Genomic DNA, 19,087 nt, shown 5'->3' on the forward strand with positions numbered 1-19,087 from the left:
TGCCAACGGGCCTCGCCGCACGTCATCGACTACAACAAATTTCTTAACCCAGTTCTTGCGCAACGTTCGGTCTGACAAGCCTGACATAATCACCGCATGCTCTGTCATCCACGCATGGCTGTTGCTGTCTGCTGTCTGCTGTCAGCCACGACGTGCTCGCCCACTGATGCCCACTGATGCCCACCGCTTGGCATGCTGTAAGCGTTGCGGCACTCACACCACCACGCATAGTCGACGATCTTATTGCAGTGCTATTTCCTTTTCCAGCTTCGCCTACACCATCGACTAGCACATAAGCACATGCGGCCACATATTTGAAGACGTCGTGCCGCCGTTGCGCTGCAGTCGCCACGCGACAATTACACTCCTTACCAACGCCTGTGTAGCATGAAATAACATGTTACAGCCTCTCAGCAAATGATTGGCTCACCCGATTTTGTAATCATCTTGTGGAGGTTCAACGGGCTGGCCCGAGACCACTCTCATTAATGCGCTGTCAAATGGGCTGTGTAGCCCTTCCTAGTGCGAGGATTCGCTGTAAATTACGATGGACTTTCATCTCGCAACCGCAGATACGAGACAACCTGTCCATCGTAATTTCACTCTGCTATAACATGGCACTTCCCCACTGCCTGACAGCTCTACGCACCTCCGCATAGCACATTGCCGGCACCATCCCAGGTCGGTTGAAGTAATGTAATGTATTTGTTTACTGATCTCGAAGAACAGCTGTTTACCGGAGACCCCTTTGAAAGCTACATACTCAAGCACGCACAGCGGCTCTGTAATCCACAACAACCCCCGCAGCTCAAGATCTCCTTAAAATGGCAATCCCTCCACCTGCCAGCCGAGCCCGACAAGAGAAAATTCCGAGATGCACGCAACATATGAAACAATGGCTACCTCGCAACAGAAAAAGAAGAGATGATGAACAATGAAAAGAACAATCCAAAAGGAAAAAAGACGACCAGCATATGCCGCTGACGTCTGCCAACACCAGCGCAGGTTCCACCAGTCCGCCATTTCTCTGTATAGTTCCAAGCCTACCCAATCCTGAGCAACGCCGTGTTCAATAACCAGTCCCTGTATGGTGGTCGTTCAACCTGCGTTACGAAGAGTAGTGATGGAAAGTAGTGGAAGGGTGGCTTCCTACAAGCGACGGGAAAACCCCATGGCTTTGTAGATCCACGGATTTGAGACCAATATGTGAGAGATGACAACCACATTAAGTATGAGCGATAATGGAGAGCAAGAGCCGCAACTGCCCCGCCACTGTTCCAAGTGGCAGGGCGTACGCATCAAGCTTCCTTGTAAGAAAGCAACCGCGACCGGGTATAAGAGCACGCAAAAGAATAATTGACAAACAGACGGTATTGTGCGGGCTGCTCATTGCATCTGGTGATGCTCCGGTGACATGCTTGATGGGTCTAACGAGCCGAATGACACCAGGTTCTGCATGTCCAAGTCGTCGACGTTGTCATCCATCATCGGTGACCGGAACGGCATGTTGAGATTTTGCTTGGCGTACATGTCTGTCATCTGCAGCGCCTCGTCGGACATGCCGTTGTCGTGCGACATTGGGTACACATCATTGTGGTTGTCACGACCGAAAGAACCGAGTGGTGGTGACTGGTTAGCAATGATAGGGTCAGGGTGGTTCATTGCCGGCATAGGTGAGTGGTGAGATGCAGAAGGTGGCGGGCCCATTGGTGTATGTACATAGGGAGGAATGTTGTACTGGCCATAGTTGGATGCCGGGATGTTGTCATTTGATGGACCCGATGTGAAAAAGGAAGGCGTGCCGTACTCCGAAGGTGAGTTGGCGGTAGTGGCGGACATGGGATACTGTCGGTAGTCCATGCCGTACCCTGCAGAAGTGTCGATGCTCAGGTGAGGACCAATGGGGCCTGCACTCTGGGGCGTCGGCGCAAAGATCTCAGGGTTGGGAACGTACGGCGACGGCTCTTGTTGAATCAAGAAAGATGGCATCGGGTTGCGAAGCATAGAAAAGTCCATCGCAACAGGCACTGAACGACTTCGCTGGCGCTTGTGACCACGCGGCTGGAAGGGTTGAGGTGCAAGATGCGTCTCCTGAAACATGCCCATGTGATGCGGGTGCTGGAGGTGGTTTGGTTGGGACGCGGGCCGGTGGTTGATGGGCGAGACCGGTGCCGAGACGGCGAATGTGTTTGGGTCGAACATGTTGTGTCGGTTCTGAAACGACTCCAGTGAGACAAGTTTCGCCAACTGACCGCTCAGCACCTTCGGGTGACCACCCAAATGGTGCAACATAATGTTTGATGCTTGCTGGTCCTCGGTAAAGTCGCCGCATTGGAAAAATCCTCCCGAACCGGAAGAGTCCATGAAAAAGTTCGGAGGGCGGTTGAGCTCAACAATCAGGCCTCCGGGGCGTTGCGACGCACCCTCGGCGTTTGCGGTCATGTCGCCATTCTCCAGTGAAATGTTCTTGATGTATGAGAATGGGTACTCAATCTTGTATCCTGCAGAGTCGTTGTTGATGTAGTAGGTGATGCAGCACTTCTCAGGCGAGTAGAATACCACTAAGTCCATGGCGCTCTGGCCAACTCGTCTCCAGCTACCGATGCTGAGGGAGCGGCAAGCAAAGTGGTGGATGACAACCTTGGAGTTGTTGGCGTCTGTGTTGAGGAGCATGCCACTTCCGTATGGCATACCGCCTGCGCGTCCCAGGAAACTAGTGCCGATTGACTTGCCAGACTCCATGGCCTGGAGGGCAAGGTATCGTCGCATGGACTCTGGGATATCATTGCAGTCATCACCGTTCTCGATGCTCTTCTTGGCAATGTTCTTGATCTTGGCACGTCTATGCAAATGTCAGTACTGCGCACAAGCATCATGCTGCTCGCTTTTCCTACCTGTTCTGGAACCAGATCTGGACTGAGCGCTCGGTCATGTTGATTTCCGAGGCAATTCTTTCGCGGGTAGCAGCAGTGGGCGTAGGGTTCTTGTTGAACTCCACTTCGAGTGTCACCAGTTGGTCTTGAGTGGCCCTCTGTCTCTTCTGGTTGCGCTGCTGCTGAGTGAGGGTGCTCTTGCGCGGGGGTCGGCGCGGGGCAGAGCCCTGCGTCGGGGTCGAGGATGACGCCGGTGGAGATGGCGTGGGCGAGACCATTGCGTCGTCGTTTGACTGCATGTTGGGTGGTGGGGATGATCGGAGGGCGAGAGTTGGACTCGATTCGAAGCGGGGTCGGAGATATAGAGGGAGCAATCCAGCTAACACCTCAGTCTATCTTGGTTCGTAAAGTGTCGTGAAGTAATGGTCCAAGCAATGGTGGTGGGTGAAGATAGTGGAGCTATGCGAAGCTGGTAAGAGTTCAATGTCACGGGAGAAAGAATCCACGTGTGTGAGAAGCTCGAGACACCGTCCAGGCGCGTGTGAGAAGGGTCAAGGGTGAAGGAAGCTGCTGGCCGGGGAGCAGATGGATCGTCCGAAAGCGAGTCCAAGTCGACAAGAGTGAAGGAAGAGGTGCTAAGGAGCGGACAGACAAAGCCTAAAGGAGGGTTGTGAAGAAAGGAACGTGGGCAAAGGCCGAAAGGAGTGGCGGCACTTCGCAGAAGTCGACAGAGAAAGAGAAAGATGTAGGTACCACACCGACAGCAAAGGTGACGATAGGAATCCGGATAGAGGAGCAGGGCCTTGGATGTAAATGAGCGACCGTGGTTGGGAAAGGGGAGATTAAGGGAAGGGGCATTGAAGCCGGGGGGAAGGTGCGCGCCGGCTAGCTTAGGCTGGGCAGGGCGCTAGCTGGCCAGAGAGACGGTTTTAGCCCAACGGCACCACCGCTCGACGCCCGCCCTGGAGGCGCGAGACCAGTGGTGACGCACCAAAACGCTTATGTTCTGAAGCAAACCATGCTCGTCGCAACACTCTGACCGGATGTTCCTCCGCTCTACACCACGACACAACAGCACCAGCATCCGACGGTGCGCGTGCGGCGTGCTCTCTGCCCGCCTGCACGCGCTGCCCGCAATAGCTCCGATCAGGGGGACTACTGCGAGGTACCTCGGAGTCGCGCCACTAGAGACGTGACAGCAAGGGTCGACCGACAGGCTCTGTTCCAAGACTCAGGAGGCCGCCGCCTATAGGGCAATCCTTGCCGCGAGGCTGGCCGCGACAACAGACTCGCATCGCGATACCTGTCAGAACAGCGCGCATGAATGGTGCTCGTTTATCAAAAAAAGGCCGCGAAGTCGTCGTCCTCATGGTCCGCTTTAGCGTGTTCCGACAGGCCAAACAACGCGCGAGCATGAGGCGCTACCGTTGTCGTGTTTGAGAAGCCCTGCGTCTTCGAGTGCTCACTACGGCAACGATCGGGCAAGGCACACCAGAGCGTGACTGTGAGCGTGAGCGTGAGCGAGAAGGCGCACCGGCAGGGCGTTCAAAGTATTCCTGGCACGCGTCTGCGTCTGTCGCACCTGGCCTGCATCGCCGTACGCGCCCGCATTCTTGGTGCTGACAGTGTGCGGCAGAGGGCCCATTTCGGTATCGTGAAGACTTGATCGCGAGCCTCGTGCGGATCGCTCGGGTAAGCCGAGCATGAGAAAAGATCCTGACGAGCATCGGCGCCCGTGCCGTCTAATCGCTCCCATCCTGACACGCTCGTCGCTCGGTCAAAAAGCCACGGAATCGAGATTGTTCACATTTGGCAAGCCGCAATAGTTCGTTGATCTTGAGAGTGCCGACTCAGCTTAGCTCGTCGCCCGTCTTGTCGCCCTACAGCTGTCAATCTATAGTACCGATCGCTTCCCTGCACCATTAATTGCAAGGCTTACGCCAGGCACGGCGGTGTGAATGGTGGACGCGTCGGCAAGCGAGTGACAACAACCACCAACCCGGAAAACTGACTCCCACCAACAACATCATGGCCCGCGCCGAGCGCGGCCTCGACCGGATCTGCAGTCCACCTGCACCCCCAACTTGCGGAAGTCCCTCATCCGTCTCTGCATGCTCAACCACCGTTTGCCTTCAAGAATGTCAAGTGTAACAGAATGTTGCGAATCGTGCCACTGCATTGAAAACACGTCCAAACAGCACCGAAGCAGTGTGACGAGCAGCGTCCATCCCCATACTTTGTTTCAGCGTTACACCGCTCGGGACCAGACTACGCCATCATGCACACTTCGCTACTTACTCGAGTGCTAGCCTGCAATATATGTCGTGTTCAGAAAACACATGGTCGCCCTCGCATGGATACTGTAAGGCTCTCACGGCCCTCGTTTGCGTCCCACTGTTTGACGCCATCGTCTTCTAGAAACATTTTCTGATGCCCTGACCATGTGCGGGAGACGCGTTTCTAGAACAACCGCTGACGAACAGTACAGTGGTCGACGACCCTGGGCTGGGCCGGTTGAGTCAGTTCGGCAGTCGATCCGATGTGCATCCTTCCTTCGCAAACGGTATACTTATTCTTTTTAACGATCGGGATATTGCCGTCTGTGCGTGTTATCGTTCATGAGGAGTACTGCAGCTCAACACCCACAGAGCGGACCATTTGCTCTCTCTTCTTTAGGTCCAGACTCGCACCAAGAGTGAATAGCAGCTCCTTGATTCTGCCCTCCCACAATACTCCGATATGCCAATCCTGATCGACTCTAGCCTTCAGCACGCCGGATACATCGTCATCTGCAGAAGTTGTTGGGCGTTTCCAATCTGGACGCAACTTCTTGATCGCCCAATCTACGTCGGTTGTGCTGCGCAGACGCCAGAGTTCACACCCGAGCTGCAGCTCACTTTCATAGGAGTAGAAGTTGAAGTCGAAGCGGGAGGACAGGGCCAAGTTAGGGCCGGCCTTGACAGCATACGTGGAAGAGAGATTTCCCATCAACGGGTTGAGCGTGAGCGTCATGGTATACGGGAAGCCCGCATGGTTGGGTAGGGTGGCGAACCTCACCCCTGTGCTGATTCCCCCGCTCTTGTTGAGTATGCCATAGTACAGCTCAGCGCCTGCGCTGAAGCGACCATGCACAGGATCCACCTGCTCTGCAGCAACGGGTTCTGCGGGCGCAACTCTGGGGCCTGGACCAAAGTTGTAAAGACCCCGGACGCCCATCAACGCCGAGTCTGTGCTGTACATGTATTCCGTGCTGTATTTGCCGAAGTCATTTTGCAGTAGCGTCAGGATCGTCCCGCCGTTGTTGAGATTGGAGTCGCTCACGGCGGCGATCCTCAGCTGTCGCGTAGGAGTGAGGCGGCGGAGGTACAGGGCTTCGAGCCTCTGCTGTGGTAGGAATATGCGCCCATACAACAGGGTGTCTGTCTTGACTCAGCGGGGGTACGGGAAGGCAGTGTCATCCAGCTCACTCTTGCGGTCTATCCGGCGGCCAGCATGCCAAACCTCCCACGACCACTTCTCGTCCGGTCTCCGCAACTCTTGCACATGCTTGTAACCTCGTATCACGTTGTGGAGGTCGATGTGGGACGTCCTAAAGTCCTTCCGTAGTGGCAGCGACGAGTACAGGTAGGATACTGAGCCGTCGACTACCCCCACACTGCCTAGGGTGTACGAGGTTGCGAAATTGGGGGCCGCGAGAGAGGAGATTTGCATGCGCAGCCCACGGGGTATGTCAAAGTCGAGCAATGCTGTCATCTACAGTCAGTATCCAGTCTAGAACGCGACATCCAGTGTGACGTACCCCGTGCCGACGCGTTCAGTGCGCCATAGGAATTGTCGACGTTCCAGCCCGATGCCTCGTAGAATGCATGCTGCACACTATCCATGAAATCCAACATCGCTATGTTATCGATTGATCATCTCGAGCAGACTGGGGTGAGGTTGAGTGCGTAGACTTTGGAGAGCGCGAGAGCGACATCTGGATCCACAGCGGAGCAGCCGCGGTTGCACCAATCGGGGGTTCGCCAAAATCCCCGCTCAATTTTTTGGAAGTCGCGACCGCAACTTCGAACTTTTTCCTGAGCGCAACCACCAACCACAACACCCCCGAAATACCGCCACCATGCCCAAATCAAAGCGCCAGAAGGTCGTGCACCTTACCAAGACGGACAAGAAGGGCAAGGAGCTGTCTTTGAAGCTCTTTGCCAATGTCCAGGAAGCGGCGGATAACTTTGAGCACATCTTCGTCTTCGCCGTTGAGAACATGCGCAACTCGTACCTGAAGGAGGTCCGCCAGGAGTTCGCAGACAGCCGGTATGTCTGCGGGAGCGCTTTCATCCAATGCGCGCACGGCTAACGAATGCGCAGATTCTTCTTCGGAAAGACCAAAGTCATGGCGAAAGCGCTTGGCCTAAGCCCAGCAGAAGAGCACCTCTCGAACCTCTCCGAGCTCACCAAGCACCTCAACGGCAATGTCGGACTCTTTTTCACCAACCGCGAGCCCAGCGAAGTCATCGAGTACTTTGCCAACTACTCGCAAACCGACTTTGCGCGCGCCGGTGTTGTCGCTACACAGACCTTCACAGTACCCGCTGGTGTAGTTCACTCAAGAGGTGGAGAGATTCCTGAAGAGGAGGACGTGCCGCTGCCGCACAGCATGGAGACTACCATCAGGAAATGGGGCATGCCAACAAAGCTCGACAAGGGCAAGATCATTTTGGACGTGCCGTACACCATCGCGGAGGAGGGCAAGGTCATGAACAGTCATCAAACAGCGCTGTTGAAGATGTTCGGTGTGGCCATGGCAGACTTCAAGATCGATCTCAAGGCCTACTACACCAAGGCGACTGAGCAGGTTACAGAGGTTGGGGCTATGGAGGAGTAAGAACAAGCGCGATCAGCTTCGTTTAGTTGCATTATGACGGCGTTCCTTAGGCGTTCGGTTTGACCAGGGAAAAGTATGCTAGATGACTTTGACGGAAAGCTCGAGTCAACCCACGAGCACATCACAATATACCCTATTATGTTGGTCTTAAACTTCGCTAGACCTCTGCGCGACTGGCTTTCATGGCATACTGCATATATTTTTCAGTCGCCTGTTCTCTACTAAAAAGATATTAACCGCTGCTACAGCATCGCTAATCCAGCTAAAAGACCTCCCACAATAGCTCCAAATGTCTCAGGGTAGTTCGCAACACCTGCACCCGTCTCGGCCGGGACCGACGCACTTGCCGAAGTCTCATCCGCCGTAGGAGTCGCCGTGCGCGAAGTCCTGACCGATGTGGAAGAGTGTGTGGAAGAATGTGTCGAGGTATGGGAGGTTGTAGAGTTGCGCGACAGCGTTGAAGTCGAGAGCGTCGAGTTGGCCATAGCGCTGCTAGACATGGAGATCATGACTGTGCTGCCGGAAGGTGTGAGAGTCGGTAAGTTTGAAAGTACCGGAGCGGACTCGGTGACGGAGGGATAGACGATGGTGCTAGGGCCAAAGAAAGGCGCCGTGTCCGGGTCGAACATTGGGCCGGTATCTACATCGGATGCTTGATTAGAGTTGAGATTCCAGGCATACTACATGCAAAACTATTGCCGTCGACCAAACTTACAGCTTGAGGTTGAGGCATCTTGCGCAAGCGCGGCGACCACCAGGCCAAACAAGGCAACGACCACCTTCATACTTTCTTTCTTGCTACCCAACTTGTCGCGTTGTGATGCACTAGTAACGGCAGTCGGCAGTCGTGAAACTCAATAGTGATGCTGGCGGAACCTCGAACGTGTAGTGACGAAGATAATAAAAATGTATTAGGAAAGAGCGAAAGAGTCAAAAGTAAGGATCGACCGACGACTACGACCGCGATGGAAAGTGAAGCCCAGCACGCGCGCGCATCACGTAGGACCAGAAAACTGGTTCTCAGGGACTTTTAATCCCCATTCACTACTACCCTGCCCCGTCAGCCTGTTCTGGCCCTCTGCCCCTAAAGAGAAGGATCTCGTAAAGAACAAGCATATCAATACTATCCCGCAACCCGCCCAATGATGGCCGCCCAGTCAGCGTGCCCAGAGGTCTGGTCATCTCCGTGGGGCTAGACGTGTTTCGGATGGGGGCTCGTGTTCTCGTGTCTACATGGCTGCGAGCCCGAAAGTTAGTGGCGCCTAGTCCTATTGCCGCGAGACTGGCGCGGTGAATCTATGGATTGGATTTGGGCAGGCTAGAGGGTAGAAAGCGAGCAGCTGATGCGCGCGATGGCGGCTTGCTTTTTTGGGTGATGTCGATGGATGGCTTTGTGAATGGATACTAGTGAGCGTTGGAGGCGCGCGTGAGTGGAGATACCCCACATGGCGCCCCTGATGGCTTGGCAGGTACAAGCGGGCAGGCAAGCGATGTGAGGACGCGTGCATGACGTGCTTCTTTTCCTGAGCCTGCAGCACCACCGCGGAGCCTGAGACCGCTATCACACAACTGACTCTGCTATACGAAATGACCCCGCGGATCGTTAGGTCTGGATTCGGTTCACAAATACAATAGGCCTTGCATGGCCACTGCGGCTGCGGTGTCAAGCAAACTGGACGAAAGCAACCGCGAAGAACGACAAAGGAAGATGTCTCTTCGACTACGGCTGGATCGCGTTTCGAGCTGATCATTGCGTTTGTACCCTCTTATATGACAGCAACGGAAATGTACCCGTGTTATGAGACACATCTCCAATGCAACCTTCTGGCGCGTTAATCGCCGAGTTTGTCTAGGAGCATATATCTCAGATCATCTCGGTTTGCTTGTCTGCCCTGAGATCTCAACACCTGACATCAGACTCAACTCAGAGAGGTCTGAGGTGCATATCACGATGTCTCAACTTCAGGCGTATTTAAAGTGCCAGGTCAGCTTATCCGAATCGCAGAAATCATTCGGACACAACGACCATCGCAAGCATGTCGCGGATAGAGATCACTTCAGACCCCAACCTTGTGGTCAGCGGCCGAGGCATGATTGCAAGGCAACAAATCGAGCGAGGCACCCTTATTCATACAGAACTGCCTCTCATTATGGTAAAAGTCGAGCGAAGCAAGGCCACGACAGGCGGTGCTTTGCACCAGTTCTATCAGTCCCAGGAACATCCCAATAGCAGAGTGCTCATAGATGCTGTCAACGCGCTCTCAGCACCGGAAATAATTGCGTTTGGCAACCTGGCTGGATCAGCGCCCATTGCAGGTGCTCCACCCCTTACCCAAAGGCAGGACATCGTAGCACGCTTCAGGCACAACGCGTGGGGTATTAAGGGGGAAAATACGTACCTCGTGGTCTATGACATGCTCAGCTCACTCAATCATTCCTGCGTGCCCAACGCGGTTGTGGATATCTGGAACGGAGACCCTAACGGCGACATAACAGCACCACTAGGTCAAGGTAGACTCATTGCAACGAGACCTATACCGGAAGGCAGCGAGATCTTTCTGAGCTACTATACTGACCAGCGGTTCAACGATCACACAGTCCGGATCCCCCTTCTACAAGCCGACTACGGTTTCTTGTGTACATGTAGCGGATGCCATCCCGATAGTGCAGCAATCGATGCGGCTGAGCATGCAGCGGCTAAACAATACCATGAGATTCTGGCAACGGACCCTCCGCTAACCACGCCAGAAATCCGTCGCCGCATCGAGAGGATGGAAGTGTACATCCATCTGTTGCAGCACCTGGGCGTATGGGATGCGGAAGTTTCGGAAGCGTAAGTCGTTTCATCCACCACGTAGCGTACAACTACTAACGAAGATAACAGGTGCTGCGAATTGGCGCGTCTACACATCAGTCAGTCGGACTACCGGAAAGCCATGTCGGCAGCAGCCACTGGATTGAACGTTCAAAAGTACTTATACAGTGACGAAGGCGCCGTGGCTTTGAAGCAGGAGCTAGGGGCCGAATCGGCCAAGTGTCAGGTCAATGATTCGTCGCTTATTCATCACATCACCGGTACTGGTAGTAACTATCCCTTGTATTAGGCGCTTTCATTCCAATGGATCCTGTCTAGTTGCACGTTCCTGTATCTCTTATCATCGCATCTACAAATGTACTGTTTATCGTTGACTTTAAACTACCTATCAAACTAGTGTCGTCCGATTTTGCACAACTTCTGTTCTCCAACGTCCTATGCCTCCACATGCGTATCTGCAACTGCCATGGTGTTGCCTCTACATGATATGCAATATCCGCGTGCTCTGTCCGCATGTTTCTCGTACATTCATGTGACTGGCCAGTTCTGCCGCAATCACTAGTCTCTTTGTTATGTCACCCTCCAGACTCTTGTTTGGACAAACTGAAGCCGCAACACGTCTCAACTCACAGCATATAAGCTTTGAACTATCGGCCCCCAAGCGACTTTCCTCATCGACTTCACCAATTAACTCTCTGGAAAGAAGTCAGACTCCAAGATAGACATGGCACCAACTTATCCCCAGGTAGAAGTCACTGATGACGACGTCACCGTGGGAAATGGCCTTATAGCACAGCAGAAGTTTCAAAAGGGTGCTCTGATCCTCGAACAAGACCCAATCCTGCTATGCAACACACGAAAGCCGTTCGAGACATGGGATAGAGAGGCCAACATCTTCTACGACGAAGAGGCTGCGGGGACTACGGCAATCTTAGCGACCGCGTACTCAAAGCTAAGCTGGGAAGATCAAGGAGCCTTCCGCGAGCTCTATACTTCAAAAACCAGGGGTACAGACGTCGAGCACATCGTAGATCGTTGTCGATATAACGCTTTCAGGTACCGCTTAGGCACTGATGCGGACGCTACCACTCGCATGGCTGTGTATCGCACGATCTCCTTTGCGAACCATTCCTGCATCCCCAACGCGGTAGTCTACATCAACAAAAGCAACTCATATCCGCGTGGCCAAGCCCGACTGGTCGCTACACGCGATATACCCTCTGGTGACGAGATCTTGATCAACTACATCCCGGAGGCTTGGCAAGAAGGCAGGGCCACTCGCCAAGCAAAGCTGATGCTAGGCTGGGGCTTCGACTGCTGTTGCGAAGCATGCGGGGATGACGATCTTGAGCCAGACACGTCAGAGCGAACTTTGTGTAGATGGTATGATACGTGGCAGGATGGCATAATCGCCGCCAGGTTCCGCATCCACATTGCCATACTGCACGAGCTGGGTATACGTGACAAGGCGCTTTCCTCAGCGTAAGTGTTTGGGCCGATCATGCTTTCAACGTCATGCTAATTGGTACCATGCAGATTCCTCCAGCTTAGGCACCGTCACTTTGGGGTAAAGGAGTACAAAGAAGCAGTGCGTGCCGCTCTAAGTGGTTTGCTCGTTGAGCAGCACTTCTATCAGAAAGTACACAACGACCAGCTACTCAGCTTGTACTCGGACTGTGCTCTCAAGGATAACAGCATGCATCCGGAGCATCAATAAAGCTAAGAAAGGCACTGAAGCCTTTCCAGCTTGATGTACGAGGGCGAATAGTAGACTTGGTCATTCAGTGCCAAATTGTCATGCTGAAGAGAATGTAACCAATGCGGGTATGCGATATAGATTGAGATAGTATATCCAAAATGCCTACCCAAAACCGATAGACTGATGACGCTGTGATGTTGTGCCCTATACCAAGAAAGTCCCACGCGAAGAGTTGAGTAGAAGCCGCACATCTGCCAGAACGTATCGCCGAAAGCCTGACATACTTATAAGAAAGACAAAATTATCGAAAAGAGAAGCGAGAAACGAAAGAACATGCGTATCACCTAATACCCACCATAACCTCCACGTCGCCCACTCAACGGCACCCTAGCATGCCACTCATCATCTTCATACTGGAAAGCTGAGTCCCTCCTACCCATCATGTTCGAGCGTCTGGCAGATCGCTCTTTCTTGTCCTGGATGTGCTCAAGAGCCGCGTGGATGTCATTGAGTGCGTATCGCGCATCCAATTCGTCTTGGTCTCCAATCGCGCGTGGTTGAGGGTAGCTGTAGCCTTGCTCATGCCTATCCGCGAGGTATGATGAGGCGCGCACTGGCTTGGGCGGGAAGTGTGATTGCGCAAAAGGATTGTGGATATTGGGTGGGTTGGCCAGGGTTGCGCGGCGATTTGGTAGGCTTGGCCGAGTAGTGTGGACTGGGTAGTCGTCGAAGTACGACTCAGGCTCGTGCATGTGCGTGCGTGGGCTGCGGGGTTGTGGGTAGTCGTCCACTGTCTCCTTGTTGTATCTGACCTTCTGTACCCGACGGTGGTCAAAATCTTCGTCGTAGATGTGGCTGGGGTGCGGCTGGCCGAACATGTTGGGTGACTTTCTTCCGTAAGAGACCTTCTGGCGACGAGGAACGTGCGTGAAAGAAGGACGGCGGCGTATAGGAGTGTCAAAGATACCATCATCTGCTGTGTGGACAGATGTAGTGTTCATAGACTCCGTGCCGCTTCCACGCTCTGACGACGAGTTGGAGGTCTCTCTAGCCATGCCGTGCGAGGAGTAGTACTTTCCAGATCTCTTCTTCTTGTCGTTAGAGAGGCCAACTGGTGAGGCATTGCCGGAACGTGTTCGGTCTTCCACAATATTGTTGGTGCTCAAGTGGATATGAACAGGCGGCACTTTGTTGTGAGAAGATCGAGAAGAGTCCGTAGTGAAGGACTCTGGGCTATGCCTACCATTGCGTTGATCATCGATTATGTCTGAAGCGCGGTGTCGACGGGTAGTCTTTGCAATATATGGATCGACGTTGTTCTTGCGGGCACGGCTTCGGCTACGACTACGGCTGAGGGCTCTGGCTTTGCTGAGTGATCGATGTCTCTGAGTCTTCTTCGATCTCTTCCCGGGCCGCTGACGTCCTCGTCCACGTCGATCAACATCTATATGGTCATGTTCAATGTTGACAAAGCTGGAATCTTCCGACTCAGACTCCCAGGAGTCACTGTCGGACGATGAGCCAGAAACATCGCGACGAACTCTGTGGTGTTTCTTCTGATGTCTGAGGTGATCAGGATTCAGGCCCTGGACGTGCCTCATGCCAACTGGAGGCATATGCATCTGGTCCGGAAACGTACCAGGCATTGGCATTTGGCCAAAGGGCTGGCCATGGGGTTGGCCAGGAGGAGGCGGAAGATGCTGCAATGGCACGCCCGGCATGTGTTGGCCTGGTCCAACATTCGGTGGGGGTGGTGGACGACCCATCTCGTGTGGTGCAGACATGCCCGGAGGCGGCGGTGGTGGAGGAGGGCCTCCAGGAGGACCTGCCATTGGGTTCATGTGGCCCGGGTTTGGAGGATGCTGTCCGAAGTTTTGCGCGCCAGGGTGTTGCGATTGCTGCTGTTGGGGAGGTCTTTGTTGCTGTGGCATGTTTTGACCGGGGTTGCTAGAGGGGTTCGGGAACTGTTGACCTTGCGCGATTCCTGGTTGCTTGTTCTTGTTTGCATCTTGGGGTCCATTGCCCGCACCTCCGACGACAGGTCTCGCTTGCATAGGCTCTTGAAACCCAGAAGGTTCAGTCTCCAGAATGATGTCTACACGCACCAGCTGCCTTTCTCGACGGTTGACCGAGCGCCATTTGTTTACAACGCTTGCAATTCTGTATTGGATGGTTCTATTGTATCTCGCAAGCTCAACGTTTTGGTCCTCAACGAGCTCGTTGATGATTCGGCGACAGTTTGGGGAAGGGATCTCGTTCAACGCCTTCTTGACGTTATTGTGGTTTCGACGAAACTTGTGCAGTTCGCTGTGGAGTTCCTGGAGTGCGACGTGTTGTTGCTCAGGTGTGGCATCCTCCCAGGAAGTGGCGTTCCTTGGCTTCTCTAAGATGAAGGAAGCCAATTGGGGATCGTAGTTGGCGTATGGGTTTAGAGGTTGCTGTTGGGGCTGAGCTGGCCTTTGCTGGGTCTGTCCAAAGTTCTGCTGTTGTCCAGAGCTCTGCTGCTGCCCATTCGGGACTTGTCGTTGTTGGCTGACATTCTGATGTTGATGGGGCACTTGACCCTGGTACTGTCCCTGCTGTGGAGTCGCCATTGAATGATTCGTAGAGGTTATGGGAGGGATATCTTGAACGAAGGAAGTATAGCCGATGGCTAGATGCTCAAGTGACGGAAGACTTGATGCCGATGATCGAAACAGGCAGAGCAATGTGATGAAGACACGGGAAGTGAATGACAGGGCGAACTAGAAAGTCTAAGGCAGAAACAGGAGGACGTTGACCGAAGATATAGATTGGGAAATTTCTTGTCATACTGCAAGATAGTAGCTCTTGATCTTTGCCCGGAGCAGTAGTAGCACTTTGTTGATGCAAGCGAGGTTGTGGTCCTTCTAGGAGTACAGCAGCCACATCCAGTCGTTTCCCCGGGGGGTCTACATGAAACAAGCGTTAATTGGTCGTATCGAAGGGCACTCGCAAGCCCCACTTGAGGGTGATATCAAGGCTCTCACCGGTCTAAGCCACCAGGCTGAGGGGGACAAACAGGCAAATAACCCCGCCCTCTGGCGTGAACGCGCAGCATGGCTTCGTTGCTACACGTCTTGAGGCTCAACTTTGACCGGACCAGTTAAAGATCGTATAAAATATGCATGAGCCATGCGCATGCATATTTGAGGACTCATAGCGGCTGCCTGTTGTTGCATGCAGCCTGATGGTGGTGGTGTTTGGATAAGGTCGCATGTGCATTACAGCTGCAATCGTTGGGGTTCGCCGCGAATGATCGATGCGATTGTTGCTTCTTTAGCCTGCCCTCCGTGGAGCTGAATACATGAAGCCGTCGAAGTGTGAGAAATGTTCACGGTGCCAGTGCAGAAGAAGCGATCATTGATTGACCACGCTAACGGGGCGTCATGACCCCGCTTTTGATCCGTGCACGGCTCAACACCCCCTTTCGCCGCGAGCCCAGGAGCCAGCCAAAAGAAGGCAACTGACCACTACAAGCCACCATCGCAAGGTGCACGGGAAAGATGAGGACCCTTTCTTTGAGTAACGAGTATCGATGGCTGAGACTGTTGACGTCCAACCCGCCTGCTTGCCCAGGTGCCCTTCGTTCCGCTCGGTCAACGCTTCCAATCACCATCCACGAGTCGAGGTAAGAACCCGCTGGTTGCACCGAAGTCTTTCAGTCACTGGTAGTTGTACCTGGTGATGCGCATGTAGACCCCTTATCTGTGTCTGCACTTATACCACTCAGCCCCGCTTGCATCACTGCTGGGCGTGTCGTATGTCAAACATTCTGGTGCATCGCCCTTTGGTGTATCGCAGTGCGATTCGATCTTTCCAGCCGATGTTAATTCGCCTACACTCCAACATGGACTCCAGACCGTTCTTCGGTGCGGCTCAGCGCGCGTTCGCGCAGCGTCGATCTACTACTGCACATCGCGTTGCTGTCAACCTGTTTACTGCAGTTCGACGCCCTTCCATGCACCTCGTGCCGCCCTCCAATCTTCAGCTCTATATCCAACCAATGTCCTTCTTGCCGGAAGCTCGCGGATTTGATCGCTTTTGGAGGCCTATCGAACACACCGGATCCACCGCGCATGACATGCATATACGCGGCTGGATGACATCTTTGACACGCAGCCTTATGCACGTTTGGGTTGCAACACCACAACCGTGTTCCAGAATCGGTTCTAATAGGTGAGAGCGACTGCAGCTCTTACGAGTAGCCGCGATAGATATACAACATCGTTACACTTCCTGATCTTCGCTCACCGGACGCAGACACGCCCTCCCTCATGCACTTCTATCATGAAGATCCTCCATATCAGTCTCGGACCGGATATGTCGGCTTGAACCATCTCTTTCGCGTTTTGAGGAGCATGACCAAGTCTCCGGCCCGAGCAAGTAGTCACACAAGTGCGTTCTACCGAGAAATCATGCGCCCACAAACAGCCACCTGGGGCAAGGATGAAATCCTGCACCAGACTTGATACCGATCAACAGATTGAAGCGCGCCGGAAGCACGAATATCATGATCGGTACTTAGTTACTCTCCGAGCCACACGGCACTTGAGAGAGGCTCGGCATCTTGTTGGTACGATCTGCGGGTACGTACATATCTGAGACACGGGCGAGCATCACGGCTTGCCTACCCACCCCGCACGAACGCAGCATTCCGCCGACTCGGTATCGTTGCCTTGACCGTCAGATTGATCCTTCGACAGCCAAGCTCTTACATCCGGCAGGCCGCGGCAGAGGCAAGATGGCGTGGCATTACAGGACGATCTTAATCACGCTTCCGGTTACACACTCCGAAGCAGTGACTGACAGCTTGCGATCAACACTAGACGATCCGATGAGAGCATGTTGGGATGACCTTCCAGCAGCCAGAGACAGGTTTCTTGATAAGTTGATCCGTCGGACGACATGCAATGCATGCGCGGGGGTGTGTCACATAATCAGCGTCGCAGAGCCTCAGAAAGTTACGATGGCAGCCTGGTTCGTTCACGTGTCGCCAACAACTGCCTGCCTCACTCGCAAATCATGCATGAAGGGTACTGAAGGACCACGAGCGAGGAGGATACGGATATTTCTCGCCTCAGAACGGGGTCTTCGAACACGATGCATACTGGATAAAGTGCGCGCCCGATACGTAACGACAAGCATGACCGGCTTATGGCCCTAGTCTTGCCTTCTATCCTGCCACAGGCAAATTCACATGCGTGCCTTGCCGCTTGAACCTAAGCGTTCGAGCGCCCCACCTTTCTTTGGCTTCGTCTAGTTCGAAAACGTCCTCCCAAGGCTCGCCGATATCGACTTCATCCTGCTGGGACACGTTCTTCCAGGCGTCGTCAACATCCGACGCAGTGCTGACGATTTTGATACCCATCTCCTCCGCAATTTTTCTGACATCTTCGGCAGCCTGCTCCGCGCTTTCGTATTCGCTCTTCCAGGCTTTGAGCAAGACACTTCCAAGTCTAGCCTCCTCTAACACTTGGAGCTGATCACACCAATCTTCTCCTGGCTTTGACGGGCCGCCTTCAGGCGCAGAGAACGGGTCCCAATCTATGCCCCGTTTCCAGTGCGCTTCGGCCGTCTGAGTATTCGTCATGAGTTCCCAGACAAAGGTCGCCCAGTAGAACCTTTATCGCGATCACATAGTTAGCGACCCGTTGTAAATGTCTTGACGAATATGAGGGTAATGATACTCACAAAAACTCACGATGGCTTCCACACTGTTCAGGGGGCTCAGTGGAATACTCTTCGTAGTGTATCGCGCCACCATCTCCTACCCATTCACCGGTATCCCAAGGGTAGGAGAAGAGTTCTGGTATTTCTTCGCTCTCGTCGTCGCTCTCTTCCTCACTTCCATACTCAGGACATACTGAGATAGGAGCCCCGGCATCATGCCATTCCTGGTATCTTCGCTCTCGTCTCTCGCTCCGCTTCGCCTCGTTCCAAGCGTCTCGCCTACTATCAGCATCAAGCTCTGGCCCGTCGACGTTGATAAATCCCGCAATAGCAAGGGAATAGTCAGAGCGCAGCCATACATTAGTAGACGAGAAGAACGTCAGGTATACAGAGCGAGAGTGGAAGTAGGCAATGGCAGACAGCGATTGCAATGCCCATCGGTAATATAAAGCCAGCATGATGCGGTCCTCTCTCGAAGGCTCTTCGGGAAAAGGCAAAGTCATGGCAGGAAGATCACCCCAGTGTGGTCCTGGTGTTAATCTTTCGACAACCACCCCGTTGCCGGCGTCGCTGTTCACAAGGCCGGTACGCCTACCATACCGTTAACGTCAACACAGCACTAACCCCTCGCTGCACATACCGAACGATCCGTGGATGACCCTCTCCAAGAAGCTCATAAGCTTTCCGTAGCCGCTTGCTCGCCCACTCTGGTCTTACCCTTGGATCCGGATGGCCCGTCTCCTTAGGTTCGTAAAGGATGATGCTTTTCCCATCTTTGTGAGGAACGGCACAGACATGTTGCCAGAAATCACAGTACCAGTTCCTCGTGTCTCCTGGCTCTGTGCTGGCTTCGAGGGGCGTAGGAGTACGGTAGACACGGTTGAGCGACATAGTGTGTCTTCCAACCGCACGCTCTTCATCTTCAGGCTGTGGCCCATTGAGGAATGAAATCGCCGAACCCATTGGACAGCACGAGAAAAGATGCTGGAAGCTCTAAATCGCGATACATTGAGTACTATATACACCGACCCAGGTGTTGCCGATTAAGGCAAGCGCCATCCCGCCTCGCGGACCGTGCCAATGGTGCCTGCTTGGCACATATAAAACCAACAAGCTTGTCCTAATTA

General features: G+C 53.7%; 7 protein-coding genes across 7 annotated transcripts; 3 read left to right on the top strand and 4 right to left on the bottom strand.

The window, feature by feature from the left end:
• Positions 1–1,386: 1,386 nt before the first annotated feature.
• J4E88_000038 (uncharacterized protein) lies at positions 1,387–3,172 on the bottom strand (the record flags this gene model as incomplete). The annotated part of the gene is made up of 2 exons (XM_049393719.1): positions 1,387–2,842; positions 2,895–3,172. The coding sequence occupies 2 exons, from the start codon at positions 3,170–3,172 to the stop codon at positions 1,387–1,389; spliced, it is 1,734 nt and encodes a 577-aa protein (XP_049259548.1).
• Positions 3,173–5,489: 2,317 nt separating this feature from the next.
• Positions 5,490–6,769, bottom strand: MDM10 (Mitochondrial distribution and morphology protein 10; the record flags this gene model as incomplete). The annotated part of the gene is made up of 3 exons (XM_049393720.1): positions 5,490–6,292; positions 6,341–6,619; positions 6,673–6,769. The coding sequence occupies 3 exons, from the start codon at positions 6,767–6,769 to the stop codon at positions 5,490–5,492; spliced, it is 1,179 nt and encodes a 392-aa protein (XP_049259549.1).
• A 224-nt stretch (positions 6,770–6,993) lies between these two features.
• J4E88_000040 (uncharacterized protein) lies at positions 6,994–7,755 on the top strand (the record flags this gene model as incomplete). Its single annotated transcript, XM_049393721.1, has 2 exons — positions 6,994–7,184; positions 7,239–7,755. 2 exons carry the CDS (start codon positions 6,994–6,996, stop codon positions 7,753–7,755), a joined length of 708 nt encoding a protein of 235 aa, XP_049259550.1.
• A 2,036-nt stretch (positions 7,756–9,791) lies between these two features.
• On the top strand, positions 9,792–10,859 carry J4E88_000041 (uncharacterized protein; the record flags this gene model as incomplete). Its single annotated transcript, XM_049393722.1, has 3 exons — positions 9,792–10,266; positions 10,504–10,588; positions 10,670–10,859. 3 exons carry the CDS (start codon positions 9,792–9,794, stop codon positions 10,857–10,859), a joined length of 750 nt encoding a protein of 249 aa, XP_049259551.1.
• Positions 10,860–11,083: 224 nt separating this feature from the next.
• Positions 11,084–12,287, top strand: J4E88_000042 (uncharacterized protein; the record flags this gene model as incomplete). Its single annotated transcript, XM_049393723.1, has 3 exons — positions 11,084–11,092; positions 11,316–12,052; positions 12,107–12,287. The coding sequence occupies 3 exons, from the start codon at positions 11,084–11,086 to the stop codon at positions 12,285–12,287; spliced, it is 927 nt and encodes a 308-aa protein (XP_049259552.1).
• Positions 12,288–12,613: 326 nt separating this feature from the next.
• On the bottom strand, positions 12,614–14,863 carry J4E88_000043 (uncharacterized protein; the record flags this gene model as incomplete). Its single annotated transcript, XM_049393724.1, has 1 exon — positions 12,614–14,863. The coding sequence occupies one exon, from the start codon at positions 14,861–14,863 to the stop codon at positions 12,614–12,616; it is 2,250 nt and encodes a 749-aa protein (XP_049259553.1).
• A 2,600-nt stretch (positions 14,864–17,463) lies between these two features.
• On the bottom strand, positions 17,464–18,851 carry J4E88_000044 (uncharacterized protein; the record flags this gene model as incomplete). The annotated part of the gene is made up of 3 exons (XM_049393725.1): positions 17,464–17,911; positions 17,982–18,551; positions 18,601–18,851. The coding sequence occupies 3 exons, from the start codon at positions 18,849–18,851 to the stop codon at positions 17,464–17,466; spliced, it is 1,269 nt and encodes a 422-aa protein (XP_049259554.1).
• Positions 18,852–19,087: the final 236 nt, after the last annotated feature.

Source organism: Alternaria novae-zelandiae, assembly GCF_023758075.1.
Source record: "Alternaria novae-zelandiae strain BMP 2774 chromosome Unknown scaffold_1, whole genome shotgun sequence".
In the NCBI taxonomy this organism is placed as follows: Eukaryota; Fungi; Ascomycota; class Dothideomycetes; order Pleosporales; family Pleosporaceae; genus Alternaria; species Alternaria novae-zelandiae.